Genomic DNA, 26653 nt, shown 5'->3' with positions numbered 1-26653 from the left:
TGATGTAATTTTTTTCATGTGGTACTATCATATCCTGTACACCCCTTGAGGGTACATGGCAGGAATTTGATGATGATGATGATTTTTTCAGAAAATCTGTTGAATTTTTTATGTAGGATTTGGAATGTCCAGTGAGACCACTTAAAGAACGAGACAAGACTTTTGCAAGTCGGTAAATAGGAGAATGAATGCAATTCACGATTGGTCATACTGGATAGCTTCTTTATGGATTTTCGGGAGACCATATAGACGGGGAGATCTTCCAAAGTAGATGCATAATTTATCCACATAATTTGGGTCCCAACTGATAACCTCATCAAGTAATTTATTTAATTGTTTAATCTGTGAATTTGTAGGATTATGTGTGATCTCCCTGTAGGTGGAGGTGTCTTCTAAAAGACTGGATACTTTTATCTCGTAGTCAGTCTTATTCATGATTACAATAGCTTTTCCTTTATCAGCCTTAGAAATAGATATATTATTCATCAAATATATTGAAAAAGTGGCAAAATTATGAGAAAATATAAACCTATTGCTACATAGAAACTCATCAACCAAATTCATAATCTGTTACCTTTTTTTTTTTTTGAAAGTTTTTTTTCACTTGGTTATACTATAAATTAGAATTCTTTGTGAAGTCATTAGCCTCTATATACAAACTGTACTCTACAGTTTTTTTTTCTAATTCTATTTTATTTCTTTATTATTTATTTTTCATCATTATCATATTCCTGATATTACTCAGGGGTGTATAGGATATTATGATAGTATTAAATGAAAAAATTACATAATAATAAGTTCCATTCAACAATTTTCCTCCAAATTAATCAGTTATCTGTCAAGACTCCAACATTACATTTCTGTCTTTTAAGGCACTTTTTATTATATCAATCCACTTACATCTTGGTCTTCCTTTGGGTCTTTTTCCTGTTAACCTAGCAAAGAATACTTGTTTTGATAATCTTTCCTTAAGCATTTAAGTGATCATACTACTTGAGACTAGATCTGCTAATCAGATCACTTCCATAATCTTCCACAGAACTCTCATATCTGTGGTCTCCAGTCTATGATCAAGTGTTTTATTTCTAACCCAGCTCTGAGATCTATAAGTTAAAACTGGTTTGAACACTGTCTTGTATATAGCTAATTTAGAGACTAATTTTTCTCTCTCTCTCTCTAATTTCACTCATTGTTCTGTGAGAGAAAAATCTAGTTCTTGCCCCTTTCTTAACTGTACACAAACTAACTTCCATGGATACCCCCACCCCCCTCACACACACACACCATTTATCAAAAATTTCATTAGATGATATCCTGTAACACCCATTCAGGAGTTTATAGACCTCTAACACATCAGCCCTCTTTCACTTGCTTACCAGTGTACATATAGTGTCGATCTATCCTCATAATCTACATTCATTAATCCTGATATAATCTTTACAACTCTTCTTTGTACCCTTTCTGCAATCTTGTCTTCTTTATCCCGTCCAAACCCAAGAAACTAAATCTATACAGTTGTCCAGGTGCATTAATATCAAATCTTGTGTAGAGGCAAGACTTCCTCATCCTTAGATGTCAATGTTTGTTTCAACATCAGAATTATTTTTTGGGTTGGATTTGCAATTTTTATGTGAGCTTCAAAATTCACATTCCTATTCATCATAACTCCTAGCCTCATCAGTTTCTCATATCACAATCCTACCAACATAAAATGTCTTTGGAAATCTCCTCGCACCAAAGTGCATATTTTCACTATATTATTTCAGGAAATTACAACGTACTAGGATATACATTAAAATAAATTTTAATATATTTCTATATTTCGGCAACGTCACGCTGCCATTTTCAAGAACTTAGGTACAAGATACGTGCACGCAGGCACAGCACAAACAATAAATGAATAAGAAGAATGAAGCTATTATTTCTCCTAAAGTCCTGATGGTGCCCTCTAGCGGGCGATGTTGGTATTCTTGGACGATTGGGCTGGAGGTCTTCTGATGAAGGTTTCCCAAATTTGAGGAAGTCTCATGCAGCCAAATTTGTTGAGGTTTGGTTCGTTTCTTAGGGCTGAAGCTGATTCTATGAAAAGCCTTTCATATCTGTATTTGCTACGGTGTATTATCCTGGCTTTTTTCCACCGTATTCTATGGCAGGTATCCAGAGCATGGTCAGCAAGACCAGAGTGGCTGTATTGGTGAAACCGGATGTAGTCCTTGTGTTCTGAAATTCTGATATTTGCTGTCCTGTATGTTTGGCCGAAGTAGGACAGCTTACAGCTGCAAGGGACCTGGTACACCCCAGGTAGGTCTAGGGGGGGGGGGGAGGTTGGTCTTTTGTTGAGCGGATAAGGAATGCCAATTTTTTATATGGTTTGTAACAAGAAGTTAAGTTATGTTTTTTTAGGATTTTTGTGATTTTTTCTGAGGTGCCTCGGATGTAAGGTATGGTGATGGATTTAGAGTAATCCTTGTTGTGAGGGGGAGGGGAGGGTTGTGGTTTACTGGTTTTAATATTTTTTGGATTTTTTTGGGGGGATAGCCATTGGCTGAGAACGTGTTGAGGATGTGGTTTCGTTCTGTGGTTAGGGCATTGTCATTCGAGCAGATAAGTTTAGCCCTGTTGTGTAGTGTCTTAATGACTCCATATTGTTGTGGGGGGGGGGATTGTTGGTGAATGTATCTGCCTGTATGGGTGGGTTTTCTATATACTGAGAAAACCAAGGTTCCATCAGGCTGGTGGGTGACCAGTGTGTCTAAGAACAGAATGCAGTTGTTTTTTTCCTCTTCCAGGGTGAATTTGATTCTGGGGGTGTTGGTTGTTTAAGTGTGTTAAGAAGGAGAGGAGTGCAACGGAGCCATGTGGCCAAATAGCGAATACATCATCTACATAGCGAAGCCAAATGGTTGGTTTTTGTGGGGCAGAGTTCAAGGCTTGCTCTTCAAAAATCTCCATATTAAAGTTGGCCAAGGGTGGGGAGAGTGGAGAACCCATGGCTGTCCCCTCTATTTGTTTGTAGAATTTTCCTTGCCAAACAAAGTGGCCTGAGTTCATTGTGAACTGAAATAAGGCTGTGATATCGGGAGGAAATTTAGCTTGGATTAGCTCTAGGGATTCTTTGAGAGGGACATTTGTAAATAAGGAGGAGACATCAAAACTGACCATTATGTCAGTGTGTTTGAGTGTAAGGTTTTCTATGCTGGCTTTGAAGTGGGCTGAGTTTTTTATGTATGAAGGTGTGTTGCCAGTATAGTGTGAGAGAGCTTTGGCCAAATGTTTAGCTAGTTTGTATGTGGGGGAATCAATGCCATCCACTATTGGGACGTAATGGCACATTTTCCTTGTGAATTTTTGGGAGTCCATAAATACGGGAGGGTATAGAGTTAAATGGTTTTAGTTTGTTGGTGATTTCCACAGGCCAAGAAGTGATCTTCTTAAGGAGCCTGTGGAGTTTCTAATTTGTGAGTTGGGGGGATTGTATTCGATAGGGAGGTAAGTGGCACGATCTAACAATAGGGATTTCAGCTTACCTGTGTAATCTTTTTGGTTCAGCAATACTGTGGCATTCCCTTTGTCAGCTTTGGTGATTATTATTTTCTTGTTTTTCTTTAATTCTAATAGAGATTTAATTTCTTTACTGGGCATGTTGGTTTTAGGTGGTTTGGCTTTAGTCAGAACACAAGCTACATCCAGTCTACATCCAGTCCCAAGCCATGTCGTTGGCGACGTGGCTTGGGAGGTGTCGGATCCCGCGTTCAATCCGTATCATGATATCCTCAGCAGGTATTCTTTTGGGTGCAATGCCGAAGTTGTGTCCACATGCGAGGGCGTCGAGTGCTTCGGGTTTCACACTTAGTGACGACAGATTCACTACAGTATTGGTAGGAAGTTGCGGTTTAGAGATCGCGACCTTTTTTAAATTTTCGAATTTTTTGATGTGTCGATCTCGGACTAATCTAAACTCTTTCTCCGCTGCAGTGCACGAGATGTCGCGTAAAATCGACCAAATTTCGTGGCTTAAGGTGCTTGAAAGGTCAACTTCGAGTGCCTGTATAGCTGAGTTAGCTTCACTCAGGAAACGGCGAGTGGCGGCAATTTGTTCTCTGAGTAAGGCTTGGCTGGCACGGTTATAGATGCGAAGTGCCTTTTGCGAATAGAAACGGTGCTTGAATTTCACACAGTTAGGGATTACCTGGTTATCCCGGCAGCGCTTCAGGAAGGCGAGACGATTCAGTTGTCTTGCTAGCTTCGACTTTAATTTATCGTAATGGCGTGCTTTACGTGCGGTAACATCTCCGTGGATTATCGTAATTCTCGTGGAAAGGCTTAGACGTTGGTTATGCATTTTCACTATATTATTTCAGGAAATTACAACGTACTAGGATATACATTAAAATAAATTTTAATATATTTCTATATTTCGGCAACGTCATGCAGCCATTTTCAAGAACTTAGGTACAAGATACGTGCACGCAGACACAGCACAAACAATAAATGAATAAGAAGAATGAAGCTATTATTTCTCCTAAAGTCCTGATGGTGCCCTCTAGCGGGCGATGTTGGTATTCTTGGGCGATTGGGCTGGAGGTCTTCTGATGAAGGTTTCCCAAATTTGAGGAAGTCTCATGCAGCCAAATTTGTTGAGGTCAAATTTTGAGAAGTCAAAAGTAAAGACAATGCTGATTTGTTACTACGATTCCAAGGGCATTATCACAAAGAATTCGTTCAGCCTGGACAAACGGTGAATGGTGAGCTTTATGTCGAAGTTTTGAAGCGATTGATAGCGAGAATTCGTCACGTACGGCATGAATATCGTGATGACCGATCGTTCGTCAAAACACACTGTCACTCTTGGCACTATAACTCGGCTTCTAATGAAACAAATGTCATAAAAGTTGACACAACACTAATGAAGGTTACTGCTTTCGACAACAAAAAGATACTACAGGTGGCGCCACTAGTTTCTTCTATTTTCGAAAAGTTCGGTTTTTTGTTGGACAGATGGTGTATATATTTATATTATATGGCATATATATTTTTTTTCTTTTCTTTCAACAGCATATTACACTATAATTTTTAGAATTTACAGTTAAGATCTATTTTGTGATATGTTTTAACCTCAGTGCTTGTACCCTGACGATGCCAACAGCTTAAGTTTGGTGAAACTAGTCAGTATTAAAATATTTATCCGTTTACACTTGATCAATGTTCCCAAATAGTTATTTACATTAGTTCTGTGATCTCATTATAAGCATATTATTTCTTTCTTTATAGACCTTAGCCTCAAGTGCTATAGATCAGTGTTTCTCAAACTTCAGATATCCACGTATCCCTTCTTAAATTTTCATTATTGCCAAGTACCCCCTAATTAATTAATTTAAAAAAAATTAATTAATTAAAAACAAATTAATTAAAACTGATAAATTAATTTAAAATATTAATTAAAATTAAATATCTATTTTATTTGAATTTATATGTTCATGTAAACAAAAAATATGATTTATTTTTAAATTTTGCTTCTCTAGAGATGTCAGACGACACACTCATCAATTTCATTTGATCCAGATGCAATATCAATGTTTTCTTGTTGCTTATAGCTACTTGTATTTGCTATATTGCTCTCTTTTGGGGGTTTTATAAATCCAATCTTTAACCAATGATCCATACGTAAGAATTTGAAAGCTAAAAAAAAATACTGTATTTACTCAAATATAACTAACTTTTTTCCCAAGATTAAAGCTAAAATATCATGTTGCGAGATACATGCGAGAATTTTCGGAAACTAAAGTTTTCAGAAAAAAATTTAAAATGGTGACTTACCAAGAAGCACCTACTCGCTATTACTACTGTTGGCATCGAGAACAGTTTCTTTGTGTGCATCACCAAAGTCATCTTCCTTCCCATTATTTCAAGCAAAAATTACCAGTAATTTACAAGACTTGAGATATGTAGAGCAGCAAAGAACTGCATATGATTGGTGTGGTATTAACAAAAGATCGTGCGAACCAAAGACAAATTAGCATTTCAACAGTTGAGTTGCAATGCTAATTCTCTTCAACCGAATTCCATAATATCTGAAACAAATTCACTATATATTTCTTAGTTTTAACACGTTAACAATGGGAGTGGTATCAAGCAAAACCATATGTTCCACCAGCAACATATGGTTTTGCTTGGTCTACACAGCAGTTTCTGTTGGAGAGGGGATGTGATTCATTAGTTAGTGTGATTTTATCCTGGTTGTCTCTAATTGCACTGTTTGTTGAAAAATATGACTCTTTAATTATGCATAGCCGAATATTGCCACGTACCCCCGGGGATACGCATACAACACTTTGAGAAACACTGCTATAGATGAACAAGTATAATCTACTTTTACAAAAATTTCTCATACCATCCTCTCTCTTCCTCTATCTTCTTTTTTCCTTTCTCATTCCTTCAAATTAAAAGAAAGAGACAGCTACATGTGTATACTCTTTTATTCATATAACTTACAAACAAAAAATTTAGTGAACAAAATCTTTTGTCCTTCAGAATGAATAAATTCACATTAGCGAGTTGAGAACTAGTTAATCTGTACACACAAAAGAGAGAACATATGTTATAAGCTGAAATGTATTTTTTTTTGTTTCATTCAACCTCAATGGAAATCAATTAGGTTTATAACAACATGTTTCTCATCTAGAAGGAGATCTTCATGGTGCCTAAAGAATTGCATAAAACAGTCTTTTGCAAGAAATTATCCACATAGACTGATAAGCATAAAACCTACTCACTTTCCCTTTTATCTATGACTTAGAAATATTCATCTTAAAAGCATAGCCTTATATATACAGTAAATTCTCGTATGAGTTTTCTGTATCAATAGGTTAGAGGATCTATTGAATTTCTTATTAAAACATCAGTTTCTTTTAAATATTACTATGTTACCATGACAGAATAAAAAAATAAAAAATCAGCTAACGCCTTTTTATTCCCGTATAGGGCGAGGTCACTGACAGAATATACAAATCATAAGATCACATTAATAATATTATATTTAAGTTACTTCATACAAATTTAGTTTTGATTTTATGTTAAAGAATGCATACTTTCAAAGTCCATAAAATTTATATAAGTTTTTTTCTTACCTTTTGCAAGTCTAAACTTAACTTCTTTTGCTCATGATTTAAAGAGATAACTGTGGCTCGGGATTTTTCCATTTCTCCTTCCTTAAAGCTAAAACAAAGTTATTAATGTAGTCATAATCGATTTTTTTTTTTTTAAAAAGCAATGTTTCAGACTGTACTAAGACTTATCAACTAATAAAGACTGTTGAGTGCTATGAAACAAGAATTGCTATGCTGAATGCAATTTGCTGAACAGTCAAAATCGCTTTAGTAGGTGAATAATTTGAAGTCTTGGATTCAGCAACCTCCAATACTAGACCATGCAACATCAGTTACAGGTCATGTTGATATGCACAGTAATCAGAAAATAATAGTGTATCATAATATTTAGAAGTAAACTGAAGTAAAAAAAAAAAATCACAAGTCAGAATAAATGTCCAGTAATAATCAAACAATTAAAAAGTTTAAAAATGAAAGTGATCTGTTTTCTTGCTACTTAATTTTTTTTTAAGGAGAAAAGGAAGGTGGCCAAGACCAGAACTATTTTTTGGTCTCCACTATGCTATTTGGGAGATTGTCTGCAAGGTAAATATGAATAAGTGACTGAAAATCAACTAGTATAAGACAAATATGAAATCATAATTAAAAGCAGAAGTTTCTTCTGCTTTGTATATAAAGTATGAGAGTGAAGGGAATTGTATCAACTTCCTTAACTATAAAAATAAAAGACATAATAACAATTTGAATAATTGCCAACATATGGAATGGTAATCAAATTGCTACTGAACATTGCAATTATGGTGAGAGGGATGGTTTGAAAATTAGAACGTTCAATATAGAAATTTGATCACCATTCCGTACACTGGCAATCTATCCATTAGGACTGATTCTCTTTTCAAAGGTCATAACACTAGAATGACGTTAAAGATGATCCAAACGATTTGCAGCCTTCTCAGGTCTTCTAAGGACAGCACTCCCCTTTTACAAACACCTGGAGTCTATAGAATGCTATGCTCATGTGGTCCGACACATATAGGACAGACAAACCATACATTTGAGGTGAGAAAGAAAGAACATGGTTTGGTTGATTTGGATTTACGGCTGAAGTAACTCAGGCGATGAGGACAGTGTTATTATGTCTTTTAATTATGTGTGTTCTAAATGGGGCATCATTTAAACTTACTGAGGTATGGAAGCTCCAAGAAAGAACATGTTGGAGATGTTGAGCATAAAAGAAAAAAATTTCTGGTACACTGTATCTCAACTATGTCATACAGACTGGGATATTACCACCATGCTATATTTAGAAGAAAAATTTTACCCCCCAAACTTCTAAAATAATCCATTACAGTTAACTGTTCACATAGGTCTCTCAAAAGAAACCTTTTTAATGAAGGGTAGAGTTACTTGTGAAGGGAAGTGATTTTGATCCTGGATTACTCCCTTCCTTCATGTAGGATTAAATGGAAGACAACTCATTGCATAGAGGTCGCACTATGGGTCCGAGAGAGAGGAATTATTTTTACCTATGAAACACTCTGATAACCTCAATAAGTATGACTGTATTCATCATTGAAGATCTGGGAAATAATCATTCTAGAGGCATACTCAGCATGATTTCTCTAATTAACTACATTTTATTCAGTCCTTAAAAGGAGTCTTGACGGATAGGACAATAGATCCTTTTCAGTTACAATTTGAAATGTTTGTGTTAAAATATAGTTGAGTGCTGTGTATTTTACAAAAATTGTAATCTGTTTTCTAAAGATGCTGGTTGGAAAGCCTTGAAATATTAGTAACTCAATAAATTATTTGTTACTGTGTTCCTCTAGTGTTGTTTACACTGAAGCACTTCTATGAATAATCACCAACACAATCCTTTCATTACCTTCCCATGTGTGCAATTTTTTTAATACAAACCTCATATAAAGTACTCATCCCACAGCATGCATTATATCAGATCTTTTGATTCATAGGAATAATAAACTTAACATGTTTTACTCAGATAATTTCTAGTTAAATGTCAAATTCACATTTTGTTTAAAACTTTCACAAATTTAAATATTTGATGCCTTTATATGATTTATAATCAACAGAAGTAAGTTAATTCATATAACAATTGAGATAATTAACTACTTACGTTAAATCATCCTTCAACACAGATAATTCTTGAGCAGAAGGAAGATGGTGAAAATGTGCAAGGTTACGACTTATTCTTTCCAATTGCAGCACAATATTTGATTCTAACTGACGCTTCCGTTCAGTTTCACTAGTTTTATTTTCTTCAAAAGATGCTAAAAAGCTATCCATTGTTTCCTCTCTTTTACGCAATTCACGGTATTTGCTACTGCGTTCACCATTGTGGTCTTCAAGTTCCTGTTCTAAATGGTCAAGCTCCTCTCTAGCTCGAGTAATTTGTTCTCTTACTTCTGTAGTCTGCCGTTCGATGCTAGCTAATTCTGCATTATCGTCTTTTACCTATTCAAAAACCAAAAGTTCCAGTGGAAATTCATTAACTAACAATTCATTTTAATACACACACACACAATCTATGAGATACGCATGCATGCCTAAATGCTAAACAGAATTCAACTACCCTGGTGTGCAAAAGCTAAGGAAGAACTACATTTGTACCTGTATATAAAAATTTTCATGACTACAGTCAAATGTGAACATAAATTTATTGCCAGCATAAAAATAAATTATATTACAAAAAAAATAAAATAAATAATAAAAAAAAAGTTTTTTTTTAACCAAAAATCTGTCTTGATATTCCATGGTAGAGTGAGGATGACCACTTAGCAAATGTATGGAACACATTCCACTGGTCTGAAATGCTACCCAGAGCCCATATACAATGCTATGTGAGATTCCAAACTCTCTGGCAATATCAGTAATTCTGTGGCCTTCTTCAAGCTTTCCAATAATTCTTCCCTGCATGAAATCATCTAGATGATGATTAATGATAATGTCTTTGAGACATTATAAGACATCCACATTTGCAACTTTATTCCTTCACAAAAAGAGTTTCCTTCCAACACAATTCACTTAGCACAGACTTTTGCCTTTTATCCTGTTTGAGTGCTACCACGTGACCCTTTGCACGTAATTCAAACACGTGAATGTGTACCTGCTCTCTACTTGAAATTGTCAGTTATACAAATTTCCACAAGCTGATTTGTCTGAATTTTCAGTTGTAATCTTCAGAAATAGTGTTTGTCTTTAGGCTATAGACACCAGTGTATGTAGATTGAATGGAAATAATGCAGAGCACTGAGGAATGAAATTAATCATTAATTTAATGATTCCATTGTTTCCCAATGTCACACAGACATTATAAAGACATCACCAGGCAATACTTTATATGGATTTGCATGCATATATATATATGCATGCAAAGAAGCTGAAATAGTTAAAACCTGAAACCCCAGAATGGTATCCCCTATAGATGGATTTTGGTTGGGGAGGCTTTAAAATTACTGTTTTCCATATTTTTGGAAGTTTTTTATATCCACATTTGTTAATGTTACAGAATCTCTAATAAACTAAACTTTCTGCAATGGAATAACTTAGTTTTATTTATTTATTTATTTATTCAACAAAGAATGTCCAAGGAATGATATTCTAGGCCTGAGCGTCTATAATTGTGGCAGCAAATTTGCAAGTATCTTTTTGCAAGTGAATGCTGGCTATTCTTCCAGTCTGTCCATCAACAGGCCAGATTGCAAGGGTAAGAAGCTCTAACCCTGGAATTGACAGATGAAAGTTGATCTTGAGGGGATGGGAATAAGGAAAGCCAAGCTGATGTAGGATTTGAAAGCTGTATACAGATCATATTTATTTCTTTATGACCATGGAAATTTTTTCTGAAATACCTTCATGATATTGAAAGGTAATGCATTGATACATTAAGGGATAACCATGTATTATTCTATTAAGATTATAAGTAGACACAATTGAAAAAAAAATTTAACAGAGATTGACTACAAATTTTGATTTTGATTGAATAAACTACAAATTGTGATTGTGAAAATACTAGTGGTGGGTGGTAGAAGGCGTTGGTGTAGATGATTGTAGTTGCGGTTCATTTATAGTTGGTGAATTGTGTGGTGGGGACAGGGTTGTAGAGTAAGGATGTTCCTTCCTCGATGAGTCTTTGGACTCCCTGGAGGTGTCATGCAATAATAATAATAATAATAATCATCATCAAATTCCTGACATATACCATCAAGGGATGTACAAGATATGATAGTACTAAATGAAAAATTTACATCATTACTAACTTCCTATCTACAATTTTCCTCCAAATCAGTCAGTTACTTATCAAGACTCCAACATTATCATTATCAGACCTTATATTTCTATCATCTAAGGCACATTGTACTATATCAATACACCTATATCTTGGTCTTCCTCTGGGTTGTTTTCCTGCCAACCTGGCAGAGAACACTTGTTTTGCAAATATTTCCTCACCCATTCTGATTAAGTGACCATACCAACTGAGATTAGCTCTGCTAACGCATTTCTGGATGCTGACAATGCCAAGTTCTTTCCTAATATCCTCGTTTTTAATATGATATTGCCATTGATGACATCTGTTCACACCTCTAATCTTTCTCAGGACTCTCATATCTGCGGTCTCTAGTCTTTGGTAAAGTGTTTTACTTCTGACCCAGCTCTCAGATCCATAAGTTAAAACTAGTTTGAATACTGTCTTGTATACAGCTAATTTAGTGTTCTGACTAATTTCTCTCTTATTCCATATGAATTTATTCATTGACTTCCCACTATACCAGCTTTGTTGATTCTTGTCTATTTCCATATTTAATTTACCATCTTCACTAAAAATCGTGCCTAAGTAGCTGAAATGTTTTACTTGTTCCACAGGTTCCCCATTCACAACACAGTTGACATTTTCAACAATTCTACCTATTTTCATTGTCTTTGTCTTTTTAATGCTGACCTTCATACCATATCTATTACAACAGTTATTCAATTTAGTCAGGGAATCTTACAAACTTGTAGCGGATTTATTTAGAAGTATAACATCATCCGCATAAAGCAAAGAGCTGACATTAACATCTCCAATTCTGAAATCATGTTTAATTCCACTTTGCTTCACAATGTGATCCATATAGATAATGAATAACAGAGGGGATAATGTACATCCTTGTCACACACCAGATTTAACATCAAACCATCTTCCTGTACTTCCTTTAATTCTAACTGCTGACTTACAACTCAAATACAGACTAACTTTGCTTGATATAATACTCCATTGACTCCATATAACTGTAGCATATTGAATAGCTTCTCTCTTGGCACAATGTCATATGCCTTTTCCAGGTCGACAAAACTTAAATACAGATCTTTGTTATATTCCCATGCTTTCTATTTGTTGTAAAGTGAAGTTTCTACTATTTGTCGTAATGTGAAGATCTGATTCTGACAGCCTTTATTTGGCCTGAATCCAGCTTGTTCTTCACCAAGCTTTTCTTCAACAATTCTTCTCAACCGTTTTTCAAGTATACTTGCATAAACCGTACCAGGAACACTCAGAGAAAATACCTCTGTAATTCTCACATTCAATTTTTTATTTCCTTTTTTATGTATGGGTACAATTAGAGTTCTACTCCAATCATCAGGAATTCGTCCCTCTGTCCAGGCTTTCTGAACTATGCAATGCAGCCACTGTAAGACTTTTATACCACCATACTTCAGCATTTCTGGTCGAATATCATCTACTCCTGCAGCCTTTCCATATTTCAAGCTTTTGATGGCTTTTTCTACTTCAAGTATGGATATGTATTCCTGACTGTATGCCTGTTGAATGTTTTTTACTGCTGTGCTATCACTGCTTGTTTCATTTAGCAATTTTTCAAAGTAATTACTCCATACTTCAAGGATATCTTTTTTCCCTGTTTTCATGTCACCTTTATCATCTCTAACTCCTTTTGCAGTACTCTTTCCTCCATTTCTAAGCTTCTTCAACAACCTTCAGACTATCTTACCACCTTCTTGATATTTATTTTCTATGTTCTTGCCAAAGTCCTTCAATGACTTTGTTTAGCAAGTTTTACACAGTGTTTCGCTTTCTTACATTTGTCTCTGTATTCTCTAAGAGCAAAAGCTGACTTATTTGCCAGGAACTTTTGTTTTGCTTTTTTCTTTTACTTCACTGCCTCTTTAACTTCCAGTGTCCACCATGGAGTTCTGATTTTTCTATCCCTGCAGACAACTTCACCACATGCCTCTCTGGCTGAATCAATCAGGGTTTCCTTCAAGGCTTGCCACTGAATCTCCACGGTTTGGTTCCTGTTCTCCAATTCTTTCATTTTTTTTTCCATAATCTTTGTGAATTGTAGTCTACAATTCACATCTGAGAGCTGCTCAACTTTTATTCGCTTTAAAACTTTCTTACATGTTATTCTTTTCAATATGAAATTCAATTTTATCCTGCTCAAGAATAAACAGTGATCGCTTCTAATTTCAAATCCTCTGTACACTCTGGTGTCCTGCACCAGGGAGAAACATCACTATCAACAATAATATAGGCAATGAGACTTTTCTTATTCTTTGCCTCTTTTCTCCATGTGAATTTGTGCACATTTTTATGTTGGAACATGGTGTTAATAATAACCAGTCCATGTCCTGAGCAGAAATCCAACAGGTATTTGCCATTATTATTGGCTTTGCTCTTTTCTCCAAATTTTCCCAAAATATTTTTGTATGTCTGACAATCATTTCCTACTCTGCTATTTAGATCCCCAACAAGGACCAAATTTTCCTTTTTCATTGTGTCAGTTGCTTTTTCTAAAGCATTAAAAAATTCTCCACTTCTACCTTAGTAGAACCTTCTGTGGGACCATAGGCACAAATAAGTCTCATTGTCCAATTCCCCATTCTCATATTTGCCCACATCACTCTACTTGAGACTGCCTGCCATTCAAGAAGATTAGCCTCATATTTTGTGTTGAATACTATGGCTACTACTTCTTTACCTTGATTTTATTTCCTGAATATAACATTTTGTATTTATTGTTCAGAAATATCTCACCAGTTTTTGTCTTTTTTGTTTCAGTCAACTCTATTATTTCGATCTGGTACTTATCTAATTCCTCAGCTAGCTCCATTTCTTTGCCATTCAGGCTTCTTATGTTCATAGTACCGATCTTTAACTCTAGTGATGTTGAGTTGCAGTGTGCTTTCAGATTTGTTCCAGTAGCTGACTTTTCGCTGTTTGCCCTGGTTCCCTGGCAAAAACAACGGGGGCCTTGTTTAACGGGTGACACCCCAGCTGGCATGAAATTTTGTCATGTTGTGCCATCATTTTCTATATTGGTTTAAGCCAATAAGAATACAATTTGGTCGGCTAAATCCCAAATTGCCAGCCCATCCTCGTTCGTTCAGTATCCAGGTAGATACAATAATATTGTGGATCATCATCAGTGTAGTACGGTGGTAGGATACACAAATCTAAATATTTTTAGTTAGTCTACATTAATTTAGAAATTCTGTCCACTAAGATTATAAATAGACACAATTGAAAAAATTATTTAATTAACAGACATTAACTAAAAATTTTCAATCCACATATTGTACAGCACCATCATCAGTGTAATACAGTAGTAACACAAAATATTTTTCATTATTCTATATTAATTTAGTAATTTTGTTTATATGTAACTTTAGTAGAATAAGAATGAAGATACTAAGAAGGAATTTGACATTCTTAGCATTCAAGAGCAGAACTTATCTAAGGACACTTAAACAGAATGGGAAAAGAAAGGTTAGCAAAACAGGTGTCTGATGCCAAGATGAGAGGGAAAAAAGATCCAAAAGAAGAACAAGATTTAGGTGGATTGATTTGGTCAGAGGTACCCCACATGACTGAAATGTCAAATATGATAATATTGGAGTACTGACAAGTAACAGATTAATTTGGTGAAAAATTGTTGATACAAGATTGGTAACAATGTAAACAGAATCATGTAATACTCCTACAGTATCCTGTAGGAGTATTACATGTCAGGAAACTGATGATGACCTATAACACAGCAGCTATATGCAGACAAATTTAAATTTATTACAGATTTGACTGAGAGAAGTGCTTGCTGTTATGCTGCAGAAGAGAACCAAATAATGTAGGCTATTATTGTTTTTTATATGAATCTCCAACCCACCCACAAAAGGTTGTGCCTATTGTACGAGGGTAGTCTGAAAAGTTCTTGGCCTAACAATGAAAAAACGGATTTAGAATTTCAAAATTATTTTTATTTTGCAATATAATCTCCCTTAAGACTAATACATTTATTCCAGCGATGCTACAGCACCATTATCTCATCCCTATAGTGGTTCTCAGTAAGATCTGAAAATACTCCTTACAGCTGCAATCACCACTTGATTCGAAGAAATATGCTGACCAGCGAGGAAGTGTTTTAGTTTTGGGAAGAGATAGAAGTCAGAGGGAGCCAAATCTGGGGAATAGGGTGGATGTTCCAACAATTCATAATGCAGATCTCTTAATTTTCTCATTGCCAAAACACCTTTGTGGGCAGGTGCATTGTCCTGATGAAGGACGATTTTTTTCTTCTGCAAACCGGGTCTTTTGTCACGGACATTTTTTCACCTAGTCTGGTTAAAAGATCAGAATAATATTCCCTGGTTATTGTTTTACCATTTTCAAGATAATTAATAAACAAAATGCTTTTAGCATCCCAAAACACCGATGCCATGAACTTTCCTGCTGATGGAACAGACTTTGTCTTCTTTGGTGCTGAACAACCGGCTTCTGTCCACAGTTTTGATTGCTGTTTGGATTCTGGTGTGTAATGGTGAATCCAAGTCTCATCCATAGTAATAAATCGATGCACAAAATCAGTTTTATTCTTATTAAAATGCTCCAAGTACTGTTCAGAGATTTTCATGCAAGTAAGTTTTTGATCTGCTATGAGCAAGTGTTTTCATTTGCAATTCTTCATGCGAAATATATCGTAGGATATATTCTGAAATGCCTATAGTCTCAGCAATTTTGTACGCACTTTGACTCTTCTCTATTCTCTTCCTTCATCCTTATATTCTGTCCTTTGAAACAGTCTTTCCCATATCATTTTTCTTAATGAATACAACCTACAACTCTAACAAAAACATATTAACAAATTCCATTCTCTCTGTTGAAAGTTTATTTTTCACTTGGTTATTAGACTATAATAAATTTAGTTTAATCCTTTATCCAAATGTGATCAAACAAAGTTTGCGCCTGAAAGTATCTTCAGGACTGGGGTAAGGTGGTACAACACCGGGAAACTCGTTGCAAAGGTGGAGCAAGTTAACATCACTCCTATCTCAGTATCTCCCATAATGCCAAACACATCTCTTTGTGGATATGTATAATGTTATGCATTAAAGGAAGGGCCACTACCCAAACTAGTTTGGACCTTTATTGAGGTCTCTTCAGTGGGAGCCAGACCCAAGTGGAGATAACAGGCAGAAGCATTAGCAAGGTCATCTCTGCCTATAGGAGTTGCCAAATGATGTGCCACCTTTTTATTAAATTACTTTGGATTTATGCATAACATTATACATATCCGCAAGGGGATGTGTTTTGCATTATGGAAGATACTGAGATAGGAGTGATGTTAGCTTGCTCCACCTTTGCAACGAGTTTCCCGGTGTTGTACCACCTTACCCCAGTCCTGAAGATACTTTCAGGCGCAAACTTTGTTTGCTCACATTTGGATAAAGGATTAAACTAAATTTATCCATTCTCTCTGATGCATGGCACATCTCTGTTATAGGTAACCTCTCATGTGGGAGTTGATAAAATAAATAAATAAATAAAAAGCATGAAAGTGAGTGAGATATGCCAATCCACCATAAAAGTTTTAATTTCCTCATATTTTTAAACAGAAGTATATATGGCAGTTCAGATGCATAGAAAGCATCATGCACGCGAACTGGCAGTAAAGAAAAAGAAAACAGATTGAAGTATATTTGGCTCAATTACCCAAATGATATGCATGCTGCTCAGAGGAAAGCAGCAAGGAAGCCAATAAAAGAATCAGACAACAGAAAATAAAAATTTTACGTGAACAGATGGAAGAAATCCAGAAATACTTTACAGTATATAACTGTAGAAAAATTTTCCATGAAATTAAAAGCCAAAAATCAATAATCAACAAAACAAGAAATATAGGTAATGTTCAAAGTGCTCCAGTTGTAATTCTGAGAGTGTGATGGTGGAATGGATACTGCAATTGAAATGTACTCTCTTAAAGAAGCATGGACCTGAGAAGACCCATAACTGAGTCTTGATCTGATTCAATACAAGAGGAACAATGAACATCTGCACCTCAAGGGGTGCAAGGCTAGAGTGTTAATGATGTTCATCTTTCAAGTCATCTCATAAATGGCACATATAAGGTAGAAATATCTTTCTTTTTTTTTTTTTTTGACAAATACCTTGAATCTTTCAACTGGTATTACTGCATGTTCTAGTCTTATTTCTGGGTCAGAATGAAGATCACGTGACAAAAATCTGAGCCCATTTGAAAGTTTCAAATATGGTCAATGGCTTGCTGCAACTCTCTTTCTATGACTCTCATATTGCAAGAATGACAAAAGATGGTAATGTCATCCACATAGAAGCCATTACTTGCAGCCAGAGGAAGTTGTTCTGTTATCAAGTTAACTCTAACAGCAAACAGCAGCATTTAATACAGAACCTTCTGGAACTCCATCTTCTTGAGGAAAGTTTCTGATGAAGAGAGGAGGCAGTTTCGTGTAATAAAAAAAGGTTTGCAGGACTTTCGATACGGCAAACCTACAAATTATGGCATATACTTTTTCCATGTCAAAGAAAACCAATACTAAGTGTTCATATTTTAAAAAAAAATATGTAAAATACATGTGCCTATGGTCCCACAGAAGGTTCTACTAAGGTAGAAGTGGAGGAATTTTTTGACGCTCTAGAAAAAGCAACTAACACAATGAAAAAGGAAAAGTTGGTCCTTGTTGGAGATCTAAATAGCAGAGTAGGAAATGATTGTCACACATACAAAAATATTTTGGGAAAATTTGGAGAAAAGAGCAAAGCTAATAATAATGGCAAATATCTGTTGGATTTCTTCTCAGGACATGGACTGGTTATTACTAACACCATGTTCCAACATAAAAATGTGCACAAATTCACATGGAGAGAAGAGGCTAGGAATAAGAAAAGTCTCATTGACTATGTTATTGTTGATAGTGATGTTTTCTCCCTAGTGCAGGACACCAGAGTGTACAGAGGATTTGAAATTGGAAGTGATCACTATCTAGTCTTGAGCAGGATAAAATTGAATTTCATATTGAAAAGAATAACATGTAAGAAAGTTTTAAAGCGAATAAAAGTTGAGCAGCTCTCAGATGTTAACTGTAGACTAAAATACAGAAAGATTATTGAAAAGAAAATGAAAGAGTTTGAGAACAGGAATCAAACCTTGGAGATTCAGTGGCAAACTCTGAAGAAAACATTGATTGATTCTGCCAGAGAGGCATGTGGTGAGGTTGTGTGCAAAGATAAAAAAAATCAGAACTCCCTGGTGGACACAGGAAGTTAAAGAGGCAGTGAAGGAAAAGAAGAAAGCATATCAAAAGTTCCTGGCAAATAAGTCAGCTTGTGCTCTCGGAGAATACAGAGACAAATGTAAGAAAGCTAAACAGTGTGTAAAACTAGCTAAACAAAAGTCATGGGAGGACTTTGGCAAGAATATAGAAAATAAATATCAAGAAGGTGGCAAAATATTCTGGAGGTTGTTGAAGAAGCTTAGGAATGGAGGAAAGAGTGCTGTAAAAGGAGTTAGAGATGATAAAGGTGACATAAAAACAGGAGAAAAAGATATCCTTGAAGTATGGAGTAATTACTTTGAAAAACTGCTAAATGAAACAAGCAGTGATGACAGCACAGTGATAAAAAACACTGACCAGGCTTGCAGTCAGGAATACATATCCATACTTGAAGTAGAAAAAGCCATTAAAGGCTTGAAATGTGGAAAGGCAGCAGGAGTAGATGATATTCGACCAGAAATGCTGAAGTATGGTGGCATAAAAGTCTTACAGTGGCTGCACTGCATAGTTCAGAAAGCCTGGACAGAGGGACGAATTCCCGATGATTGGAGTAGAGCTCTCATAGAACCCATATATAAAAAGGGAAATAAAACTGAATGTGAGAATTACAGAGGTATTTCCCTACTGAGTGTTCCTGGCAAGATCTATGCAAGTATACTTGAGAAACGGTTGAGAAGAATTGTGGAAGAAAAGCTTGGTGAAGAACAAGCTGGATTCAGGCCAAATAGAGGCTGTCAGGATCAGATCTTCACTTTACGACAAATAGTCGAGAAAGCATGGAAATATAACAAAGATCTGTATTTAAGTTTTGTCGATTTGGAAAAGACATATGACAAGGTGGCAAGAGAGAAGCTATTCAATACGCTACAGTTATATGGTGTCAATGGGGCATTATATCAAGCAATGCTTAGTGTTTATTTGAGTTGTAAGTCAGCAGTTAGAATTGAAGGAAGTACAGGAGGATGGTTTAATGTTAAATCTAGTGTGAGACAAGAATGTACATTATCCCCTCTGTTATTCATTATCTATATGGATCACGTTATGAAGGAAAGTGGTATTAAACATGATATCAAAATTGGAGATGTTAATGCCAGCTCTTTGCTTTATGCAGATGATGTTATAATTCTAAATAAATCCGCTACAAGTCTGCAAGATTCTCTGACTAAATTGAATAGCTGTTGTAATAGATATGGTATGAAGGTCAGTAATAAAAAGACAAAGATAATGAAAATAGGCAGAATCATTGAAAATCTCAACTGTGTTGTGAATGGAGAACCTGTGGAACAAGTGAAACATTTCAGCTACTTAGGCGCGATTTTTACTGAAGATGGTAAATTAAATATAGAAATAGACAACAGAATTAGCAAAGCTGGTATGGTGGGAAGTCAATTGAATAAATTCATATGGAATAAGAGAGAAATTAGTCGGAACACTTAAATTAGCTGTATACAAGACAGTGTTCAAACCAGTTTCAACTTATGGATCTGAGAGCTGGGTCAGAAGTAAAACACTTGACCAAAGACTAGAGACCGCAGATATGAGAGTCTTGAGAAAGATTAGAGGCGTGAACAGATGGCATCAATTGCAATATCATATTAAAAATGAGGATATTAGGAAAGAACTTGACATTGTCAGCATCCAGGAATGCATTAGCAGAGCTAATTTCAGGTGGTATGGTCACTTAAATAGAATGGGAGAGGAAAGATTAGCAAAACAAATGTTCTCTGCCAGATATGGCAGAGAACACTTGGTCTTCCTCTGGGTCGTTTTCCTGCCAGGTTGGCAGGAAAATGACCCAGAGGAAGACCAAGATATAGGTGGATTGATACGGTACAAAGTGCTTTAGACGATAGAAATATAAGATCTGATAATGTTGGAGTCTTGACAAGTAACAGACTGATTTGGAGAAAAATTGTAGATAGGAAGTTAGTAATGATGTAATTTTTTCATGTAGTACTGTCATATCCTGTACACCCCTTGAGGGTACATGGCAGGAATTTGATGATGATGATGATGATGATGTAAAATATAGAAAACGAAAATGTAGTGAATGTTGCAAAAATGGAATATCCAAAGACCATCATTACCTGTTGCAACAATCTTTCTCTTTCTTGTGCAGGAGTTCCTTTGGCTCGTTCTTCCTCTTGTAAAGTATCTCTCTTTTCTTCTAACTCACGAAGTTTGCCATAGAGGGTTACTGCTTCTTGTTTTACCTTTAAAAAAACTCAGTTTATAACTAATTGAGAACTTTCTATATTATTTCACAGTGCATTATACATTAGGTTAAAATAATTAATGGAATACCCTTGTTTTATATGAAACATAATGTGTGCATTCATGTCATGACATGGCCTAAACGTCTATGTGCCTCTAGGATTCATGTTACATTTATATAGCATCAATGAAAGCAGTTTTACCACAGAATGCCATAAGTGGTATATCCATTCATGGCATTCATAAAATACTTTATCAACCAAAATCACCAGAAAGAAACATTATGCCAATGAAAATGTGAAAGTGAAAATATCAGCAGTATGATGTGGAAATGAGCAATTACTACTTTAGAGTTTATAGGGCTTAGTGGTAAAATACTACATAAAGATTTACATAGTAACAGTATCTATTAGTAGATGAATATAAATTTCAACCATGGCAATCAAAAGCACAACCATTCGTGTAAAGAATACCACGAATGGTCTGTAGTAGAAGCTAAAAGTTCAAGATGTGGAGTACCAACTTGCACTACTTTTTATGGTTAGATGAGTGTGGCAGATGCCTGGGGAATGTCATATGCCCATTCCCCAGGCATCTGGGGAATGGGCATATGATTCATTGGATGATGCCCAAGTGCATCATCCAACTGTGAAGTTTAAAGGCAAAGATGTAAAATGATCTAAGCTGCTTTTCCACACACGGACTCAGATATTTTGCTGTTAGTGGTGCCTGTAAAGTAACACACATATGTGACTTCTGAATAATGCAATGCAACCAACACTGTAATAGTTATACAGATTAGACTTAAAATTGACAGTATGATATTTCAGAAAAACTTAAAGGTGCTGTACACTCAGTGAAGGCAAATCAAGTGTAATAGCATGTTAAAACAAAAATCAAGTGAAAGTGCTAATTACTACATGGGATTGAGTAAAATTATGTGATTTCAGAAGTATCTCTGAAACATTGCATAAACATGGAGTCTCAACACATCACTTTTGCATTTCTCAAACATATTTAAAGTTTTTTATTTTGTTTACAATAAATACCTCTCTAATTTCACTAACAAGAAAACTTGCAATCAAGGCAGAAACAAACAAAATGGAGATGACACTATGATCTTGTTAGGAAAACCATTTTTTTTATGTTAAAATGAAAGATATTATGGATTCAGCCATATTGTATAGCCAAATATAGAAAGAAAAAAACTTTAAAAAGTTTCAAAAATTTACCCGAGTTTTTACGAGAATATAACATTGAAGTAGTGCAAGCCAAAGTGACTCCAATACTGAAGATTATTTTCTCATAAGCTCTGTGGTAAATTTTTGAAACTTTTAAAAGTTTCTTTCTATATTTCACTATAAAATATGGCTGGATCAAAAATATCCTCCATTTTAATATCTTAATATGCTGCCACACCGAAATATTTCAGCTCCATATTTTAGCCATCTAGTACACTCATAAACTTTGACAGATGGCATTGCTAGTCATAAGTTGAAGTATCACAACTGCATATCTACGAATCTGTGTGTGAAGCTGCATCTATTCTACTGACGTCATGAGAATCAAAATGAAAGTATTTACAGCAGTACAAAGATAGCAATGAACCAGTAGTGACCAAGTAACCACATAATGGATGCCAGTTCTGCTGAAATGGGAAACTGACTGTCTACATGAGAGAAGTTATGAATAGCCAAATTGCCCTCTTCTGAACAGTAGCAAGAATTTTTAGAGAAGTCCTTAGGTACATCACCAAAAATGCGAAAGCAGTCTTTCAAGGTTGGCAGATATGGAGTAAGTAATACAGATGATGCAAATAAGAAAGGATGTAAAGCTATTTTGAAGCTGCAGATGATATAAATGTGATGCAGTTAGGCTGGGAAAAGCTAGAAGTAAGTGCCAATATGAAAAAGGATATCTAACCTTAACAGTTAAGCTAAACATTATCAAAAAAAAAAAAGGGAGAAAGAACTTAGGAAATTTTGCAAATTGTGAAGAGGGTTTGAGGTAGGTAAGAGACAGATATTTATGCATATGAGGAAAAGGGTTGTTAAAATAACAGAGCTCTGAAGAGCACCTGCAATCCAATTAAAAGGTGAAAGGCATCCCACAAGATAGCAATTTGTCGAGAAGCCCTTGATACCAAATTCTGTCAAATCCTTGGAAATGTCAAATGCTACAGCACAATTTTTTCCAAACCTTTCTGTGGCATGCATGGTGTTTGATGCAGGCAAAGAGATCTGCCATGGTTCTGACTGGCAGAATCCATATTGGTGGTCACTGATTATTGTCATTTTTCCAGGTGCTACAGAAGTTGACTGCTGATAACTCTTTCTATTACTATAGATAATACTGATATGAGAGCAATTGATAGTTTGATGGCAATTCTAAGAAGAAGACACTTGTCTTTTTCATAGAATTGTCTGCATATGAGTCCACCTCCATGGTAGGTCAGTGCTCATATAATGCAGCATAGATATGTAAAAGGGGATCGCTTGGGGGATAGATATGGTAAAAAGGGGTTGCTTAATGGTCAAAGCCAAATAATTGGGAGGAGATTTCCACATCGCCTTTCAGGAATGCAGAGAATCAACTGGGGCTTCTAATCTAATGTCCAATCCTCAACCGTGGTGTGTCCCATTACTAGGTATCTACTGGGTACTGAACGAACAAAGATGGGCTGGCAATTTGGGACTTAGCTGACAAAATTGTATATTGGCTTAAACTACAAATTCATATGATGGTACAACAGATGGGATTTCATGCCAGCTGGAGTGCCGCCCAGTTAAACAGGGCTCCCACTGTTTTTGTCAGGGACAAAGAGCAAACAGTGAAAAGTCAGCTACTGGAACAAGCTCCAACTCAACATCTAGAAGAAGAATAAAAAACACAACATCAGAAGAACTGAAGATAGGAACCATCAATATAAAGGATTATTAATGAAAAGGAAATTGAACTTGCAGAAAAACTGGGAAAGTACCATGTGGACATAATTTGCATTACCAAGAACAAAGAAGACAAATACAGGTGAGATCTTACTAAATAATAAGTATAAAAAGTTATTTTCAGGCAATAATGATCAAGGAAAAGAAGGAGTAGCGATAACATTCAACACCAAACATGAAGATAAACTTCTTGATTGGAAGGCAACTTCAAGTAGAGTTATATAGGCAAACTTCAAACTGGAGACATGGACAATGAAACTTATTTGTGCCTATAGTCCAATAGAAGGTTCTTCCAATGAAGAAATGGAGGAATTATTTGAGTCATTAGAACAGGCAGCTGACTTAAAGAAAATAGAAAAAGTAGTCCTTGTCGGAGATCTGAACAGCAGAGTAGGAAATGAATCCCACCAGACATATACAGTAGGAACATTTTAGGAAAGTTTGGAGAAAAGGGCAAAGCTAATAATAATGATAAGTATTTACTGAACTTCTGCTCAGGACATAGACTAGTAATTACTAACACCATTTTTAAACATAAAGACATGCACAAGGTCACATGGAGAGAAGACACAAGAAATGAGAAAAGCCTCATGATAGTGATATCTTCATATCATCACTGTTGATAGCAATATCTTCATACTAGTTAAGGATACAAGTGTACAGAGAATTTGAAACTGGAACTGACCATTAGTACTAAGGATAAAAATGGATATCACATTGAAAATAACAGTAAGAAAGTTTTAAAAATAATTAAAGTTGAGCAACTTTTACAAGTCAATCGTAGACTCAACTATACAAACATTATTGAAGAAAAAATATGAAACAAATTTAAAACAAGAACCTTGGAGACTCAGTGGCTCTGAAGAAGACCGAATGATTCAGCTAGGGAAGTCTGTGGTGAAGTTGTCAGCAAGGATAGAAAAATAAGAACACCATGATGAACACAAGAAGTTAAAGAAGCAGTCCTAGAAAAGAAGAAGGAAAGCATACCAGAAGTTTCAAGCAAATAAGTCAGCAGATGCCCTAAAAGAATACAGAGAAAAATGTAAGAGAGCTAAGTGTGTGTAAAAGTAGCTAACCAAAAGTCATGGGAAGACTTTGGTAAGAATATAGAAAATAAATATCACGAAGGTGGCAAAATGTTCTGGAGGCTATCAAAGAAGCTTAGAAAAGGAGGACAGAGTACTGCAAAAGGAATCAAAGATAATGAAGGTGATATGAAAACTGAGAATATGTGGAGTAATTACTTTGAAAGACTGTTAAATGAACCAAGTAGTGACAGAACCATATTAAAAAATTTAAGAGGAGCACATATCAATACTTGGAGTAGAAAAAGCTATCAAAAACTTGAAATGTGAGAAATACAGAGGAATTTCTCTACTTAGTGTTCCAGGTATATGTAAGCATACTTGAAAAGAGGTTGAGAAAGTTTATAGAACAGAAACTTGGAGATGAACAAGCTGGATTCAGGACAAATAGAAGTTGTCAAGATTATATTTTCAACTTAAGACAAATAGTTGAGAAATGTCGGAATATGACAATGATCTGTACTAAGTTTTGCATATGTGGAAAAGGCATATGACAAGGTGCCCAATGAAAAGCTTCTCAAAACACTACAATTATATGGAGGGAATGGAACATTATACAGAGCAATACATAGTCTATATTTAATTTGTCAGTCAGCAGTTAGATTTGAAGGAAATACAGGAAGATAATTTGATGTAAAATCAAGGGTAAGACAAGGATGCCCATTATCTTCACTCCTATTTATCATCTGTATGGATCAAATTATGAAAGAAAGTGGCAATAAGCCTGATATCAGAATTGGAGATGTCGATGATGTTGTACTCCTAAAAACATCTAGTGTAAGTCTCCAGGATTCATTAACCAAACTGAATAACAGCTGTAACAAATTTGGCATGAAAATCAGCAATAAGAAGACCCAAAACTAAAAATAAGCAGGAGCATAGAAAACTTCAGCTGCATTTTGAATGGACATCCTACAGGACAAGTAAAATATTTCAGCTATTTAGGCACAGTTTTTAGTGAAGATGGCAGGTTAAATCTGGAAATCAACAGAATAAGCAAAGCTGGTATGGTGGGTAAAATCAAACTGAATTTATATGGAATAAGAGAGATATTAGCTAAAACACCAAACTAGCAATATACAAGACAGTGTTCAAATCAGTTTTAAGTTATGGATCTGAGAGTTGCTTTATTTCTAACCTAAATCAAAAACTAGAGACCACAGATATGAGGGTTCTGAGAAAAATTAGGGGAGTGAACCAATAGCATCAATGGCAGAATCATATTAAAAATGAAGACATTAGAAAGGAACTTGGTATTGTTACATTCAAGAATGTGTCAGCAGAGCTAATCTAAGATGGTATGGTAAGATGGTATTTAAAGCAAATAAAAGTTGAGCAGCTCTCAGATGTGAGCTGTAGACTAAAATACACAAAGTTTAATGAAGAAAATATGAAAGAGTTTGAGAACAGGAATCAAACCTTGCAGATTCAGTGGCAAACCCTGAAGAAAACATTGATTGATTCTGCCAAAGAGGCATGTGGTGAGGTTGTCTGCAAGGATAAAAAAAATCAGAACTCCCTGGTGGACACAGGAAGTTAAAGAGGCAGTGAAGGAAAAGAAGAAAGCATATCTAAAGTTCCTAGCAAATAAGTCAGCTTGTGCTCTTAGACAATACAGAGACAAATGCAAGAATGCTAAACACTGTGTAAAGCTAGCTAAACAAAAGTCATGGTAGGACTTTGGCAAAAACAT

At 35.4% G+C, this 26653-nt stretch overlaps 1 protein-coding gene across 2 annotated transcripts in view; it reads right to left on the bottom strand.

The window, feature by feature from the left end:
• LOC150103536 (intraflagellar transport protein 74 homolog) overlaps positions 1-26653 on the bottom strand; it is a 124275-nt gene that overhangs the window by 54654 nt on the left and 42968 nt on the right. For both annotated transcript variants that reach the window (XR_016548786.1, XM_090397652.1), the window contains exons 5-7: positions 20801-20926; positions 9247-9584; positions 7128-7215 (exon numbers count right to left, since the gene is read on the bottom strand). Coding sequence is in view for 1 of the 2 variants with exons in the window: in XM_090397652.1 (XP_090253778.1) it covers positions 7128-7215; positions 9247-9584; positions 20801-20926 (552 nt within the window). In the remaining variant the exon portion in view is untranslated. The remainder of the gene's footprint in view (positions 1-7127; positions 7216-9246; positions 9585-20800; positions 20927-26653) is intronic.

This window comes from Typopeltis vanoorti, chromosome 9, assembly GCF_054136105.1.
Source record: "Typopeltis vanoorti isolate ZY-2024b chromosome 9, IOZ_Tvanoo_1.0, whole genome shotgun sequence".
Classification (NCBI taxonomy): Eukaryota; Metazoa; Arthropoda; class Arachnida; order Uropygi; family Thelyphonidae; genus Typopeltis; species Typopeltis vanoorti.
The sequence above is the reverse complement of the archived record's forward strand: the minus strand, read 5'-3'. Positions and strand labels throughout refer to the sequence as shown.